Raw genomic sequence first — 4,480 nt, 5'->3', positions numbered from 1 at the left:
GATGTTATCAAACACAATCAAATCACATGCCTGACATGTCATCACAGGGCTAAACACAGTCGTACGGACAGACAGGCAGACATTACTCTGAACAGTCGACAGAGAGTCATCGATACCGTCATTGCCAAGACTCCACTCTCTCTCTGGGAGCTGGGGGGTCAAACTCTGTGTTTCTCATTTTGTGTGTATGAAAGTGAGAGGTTTTGACAGCAGACCATTCTAGTATTTACAACATGGATGACACACTGCAGAGCCCAGCCGCTCCACTGAGGCCCCGTCCTTGCAGGCAACTGTCCAAGGACACCAGAAGAGGCTGGCGCTAGGCTCTGTGTTGGATAGATGCCCTGTGGTGGTTGTGGTGGTTGTTGTGGTTGTGGTGGTTGTTGTGGTTGTTGTTGTGATTGTTGTTGTGGTAGTGGTGGTTGTTGTGGTTGTGGTTGTTTTCGTTGTTGTGGTTGTTGTTGTTTTCGTTGTTGTGGTTGTTGTGGTTGTTGTTGTGGTTGTGGTTGTTGTTTTCGTTGTTGTGGTTGTGGTTGTTGTGGTTGTTGTGGTTGTTGTTGTTTTCGTTGTTGTGGTGGTTGTTGTGGTTGTTGTGGTTGTTGTGGTTGTTGTTGTGGTTGTTGTGGTTGTTGTTGTGGTGGTTGTTGTGGTTGTTGTGGTTGTTGTTGTGGTTGTTGTGGTTGTTGTGGTTGTTGTTGTGGTTGTTGTGGTTGTTGTGGTTGTGGTTGTTGTGGTTGTTGTGGTTGTTGTTGTGGTTGTTGTGGTTGTTGTTGTGGTTGTTGTGGTGGTTGTTGTGGTGGTGGTTGTTGGTTCACTCTGAGCTGGGGGAGGCAGCAGAGTCTATGTCGTCCGTCTCCAGGTCGTTGGGGGAGGCAGGCTGTCCTCCCTTCACTCTCTTCCACTTCATCCTCCTGTTCTGAAACCAGACCTTGACCTGCAGGACAGAGACAGAGAGACAGGACCTTAACCACGGTAGCTAGCATGTAGCTCATCACAGCCGCTAACATTCTCATTCTCGTTTATACTTTTTAATGTGCTGTACTGCATGTGAGTCACGTCAAAAAGGCCATTTTCAGTCGTATTGGATCGACGGACACATTTGTTAAAATATAGAATTTCACCCTGTTATAATGATAGATAATGGTTGTGTTTTTGGGGGGTTTTCAGTACAACTTGAAGTATTTAGCCCGGGACAATTACACCACGTACAGTAATCCCATAGCAGTGTTGTCCATTACGCTGGCGCGTGCTTATTTGAGCTTCCAAGGTGCGACTGTGCAGTCTCACACAGCGCTTGGCTCGCCACTAGACGCGTCATGGCAGTCCGACAGTCCAACAGTCCAACACCGTCATGAGTCTGGCTGTAGCTGTAAGCTCTTCTTCATGACATTCAGCACTGAACACACTCTTCTGAAGTGACATATGACATAGTCTCCTTGGAGAGCAGTCCGCCACGTTGCCTTGTCAACCAGACCCACGGTCTCTGGGGAGAGGGGGGGGGTGGCCACGCATGACCTCTGTGCATCCCCCTCAACATTCCCCCCCGGAAAAAACACTAACACAGAATCATCTGTTCCCACACTATTCCCACACACTATTTTTATAAAATATATCCCCCCCTCTCATCTCAAACGTTTCTCTCTGTGTGCCACTGGTGACTGAAGGAACGGCGACCTGCCAAGATTATGTAGGATGACATCGGAAAGAGATCAGGGCCAGTTAGTTGGGGAGGGAGGGAAGGAGGGAGGGAGGGAGGGAGGGCTGGGACCTGGTTGGCTCAGCATAGCTCTCTTCCGAGGCCTGGGAAAGTCATCGAGGAGCGGGTCGGCCAACGCAGGCCAAGGCGGGCCATGTGCGGTCACCCGGAGACTAAGGCCTCGTTAGGAGGAGATGGGACCGGGGACTGGACTGGGCCGGGCTGGGCCAGGCTGGGCTGGGCTGGGCTGGGCTGAGGAGCAGGGGGAGACTGCTTCCAACCATGGACAAATGGAGGCCCTGTCTTCTGGAGTCTAACCGTGGCATTCCCACCGGATGCTGCTATGTTGTAACGTCTCCTGGTGTGTGCGCTCATGTCTCCCCCTGCCTCCCCCTGCCTCGTTGCTAGAAATACCTTTTTTGTCATCTACCCCCCTTCTTATCCTTTTGAGATACAGGCTAATATACCTGCCTGACAGGTCACTGACATTTTCATGGTGTCAACATTTTTTTACATGAAATGAACGTTTATGACAACAATTTATGCCAATAGTTTATGCCAGTAGTTTATGGCAGTAGTTCATGGCAGTAGTTTATAACAGTAGTTTATGTTACACTTTAACTGTTCCTCCTGAGACATCTACTACCCCCCAGCACTGTGTCTCCTGAGACATCTACTACCCCCCAGCACTGTGTCTCCTGAGACATCTACTACCCCCCAGCACTGTGTCTCCTGAGACATCTACTACCCCCCAGCACTGTGTCTCCTGAGACATCTACTACCCCCCAGCACTGTGTCACCAGAGACATCTACTACCCCCCAGCACTGTGTCTCCTGAGACATCTACTACCCCCCAGCACTGTGTCTCCTGAGACATCTACTACCCCCCAGCACTGTGTCTCCTGAGACATCTACTACCCCCCAGCACTGTGTCTCCAGAGACATCTACTACCCCCCAGCACTGTGTCTCCTGAGACATCTACTACCCCCCAGCACTGTGTCTCCTGAGACATCTACTACCCCCCAGCACTGTGTCTCCTGAGACATCTACTACCCCCCAGCACTGTGTCTCCTGAGACATCTACTACCCCCCAGCACTGTGTCTCCAGAGACATCTACTACCCCCCAGCACTGTGTCTCCTGAGACATCTACTACCCCCCAGCACTGTGTCTCCTGAGACATCTACTTCCCCCCAGCACTGTTCCTCCTGAGACATCTACTACCCCCTATACTGTGTCTCCTAAGATTTCTACTCCCCACCCCCCTTGTACTGTTTCTCCAGTGTAAAAAAATGTTTGTTTTCCTTCATTCTTCTTCTATCACGACTACTGCCAATGGCCCCTGGCCTGAGTTAGATTATTCTTCCTCCTACGACTGGCGGACTGATGACGATTCACTTACTTCGTCAAATGTATCGATTGTAAGTCGCTTTGGAATCAGGCGTCTGCTAAATGCCTAAAATGTCAAACCCCGGTCCAGAGCGGGTGGCTTACCTGTCTCTCGGTGAGGTCCAGGTTGACGGCAATCTCGTAGCGCCTCAGCCTGGTCAGGTAGTTGTGGTGGGTGAACTCCGCCTCCAGCTCCCGCAGCTGCTCCTTGGTGAACGCTGTGCGCTCCTTCCTCGCCTTGCAGTTGGAGTCGACCTTGAAGCCTGAGTCCTGGATCTCTGGAGGAGGAGGAGGAGGAGGAGGAGGATGAGGAGGGGGAGAAGGAGAAGAATGTCAGTGGTGAAATTGAAGCGCTGACATGGTCTTTTTGTGTCTTGTTTTTATGTTTCCGAGGACGTTGAGAAACGACATTGTTTTCTCCACACACTCCCCTGTGTGTACCAGAAGATGTGTAGTTACACAGCCTAACTAGTCCAGCTTGTACTAACATGGTTATCAGTTAACAGTTGGATTTAGACTTGTGCCATACAGCACTCTGACTAGCTTGTATGGAAGAACATTTTGAGGCTCACCTCAATACAGTATTATGATACTTTGAGCACGTTTGCAGGAACAGTGCTATACAAATAATGGTTATTATTCTAACGTTATTATTATTTTAAGTAATTTATTATTATTTTTAATATGTTTTTAGGGTATTTCTACTTTACTGGGATAGAGGCAGTAGAGATTGACAGGAAGGATGGGTGAGAGAGAGAGAGAGAGAGAGAGAGAGAGAGAGAGAGAGAGAGAGAGGAGGATAGAGACAATAGAGATTGACAGGAAGGATGGGTGAGAGAGAGGAGGATAGAGACAGTAGAGATTGACAGGAAGGATGGGTGAGACAGAGGAGGATAGAGGCAGTAGAGATTGACAGGAAGGATGGGTGAGAGAGAGAGAGGAGGATAGAGACAGTAGAGATTGACAGGAAGGATTGGTGAGAGAGAGGACGGAAGGGTGGGTTACACGGCCCACGGTGCTGTGTTATGAAGAGACCGACAAAGCACACCTCCAAAGAGGGCGTTTAGTTGTGACCCTAATTACTTCCACTATTAAAGAGAGACCACCACACTCAGGAGAAGACCACCCTGGCTTCCAGTCCCTTTCACCCCAGAGAGAGAGAGAGAGAGAGAGAAGAGAGAGAGGGGAAGAGAGGGAGAGAGAGCATCTCTTTCTCTCACTCTCCCCCCACCCTCCCTCTCTCTCTCTCTCTCTCTCTCTCTCTCTCTCCCGCCACCCTCCCTCTCTCCCTCTGTCTCTCTCTCTCTCCCCCCACCCTCCCTCTCACTCTCTCTCTCTCTCCCCCCACCCTCCCTCTCTCTCTCCCCCCACCCTCCCTCTCTCCCCCCACCCTCC

At 50.3% G+C, this 4,480-nt stretch overlaps 1 protein-coding gene across 1 annotated transcript in view; it reads right to left on the bottom strand.

Moving 5' to 3' along the window:
* Positions 1-811: 811 nt before the first annotated feature.
* Positions 812-4,480, bottom strand: part of meox1 (mesenchyme homeobox 1) — a gene marked incomplete at both ends in the record, with an annotated part of 11,822 nt that continues 8,153 nt past the window's right edge. Inside the window, 2 exons of the mRNA XM_080541508.1 lie at positions 812-934; positions 3,191-3,363. Coding sequence (XP_080397634.1) covers positions 812-934; positions 3,191-3,363 — 296 coding nt within the window. The remainder of the gene's footprint in view (positions 935-3,190; positions 3,364-4,480) is intronic.

The sequence above is a fragment of the Nansenia antarctica genome (genome assembly GCF_963989245.1).
Source record: "Nansenia antarctica genome assembly, chromosome: 11".
In the NCBI taxonomy this organism is placed as follows: Eukaryota; Metazoa; Chordata; class Actinopteri; order Argentiniformes; family Microstomatidae; genus Nansenia; species Nansenia antarctica.
Note: the sequence above shows the minus strand (reverse complement) of the source record. Positions and strands in the feature narration are given on the sequence as shown.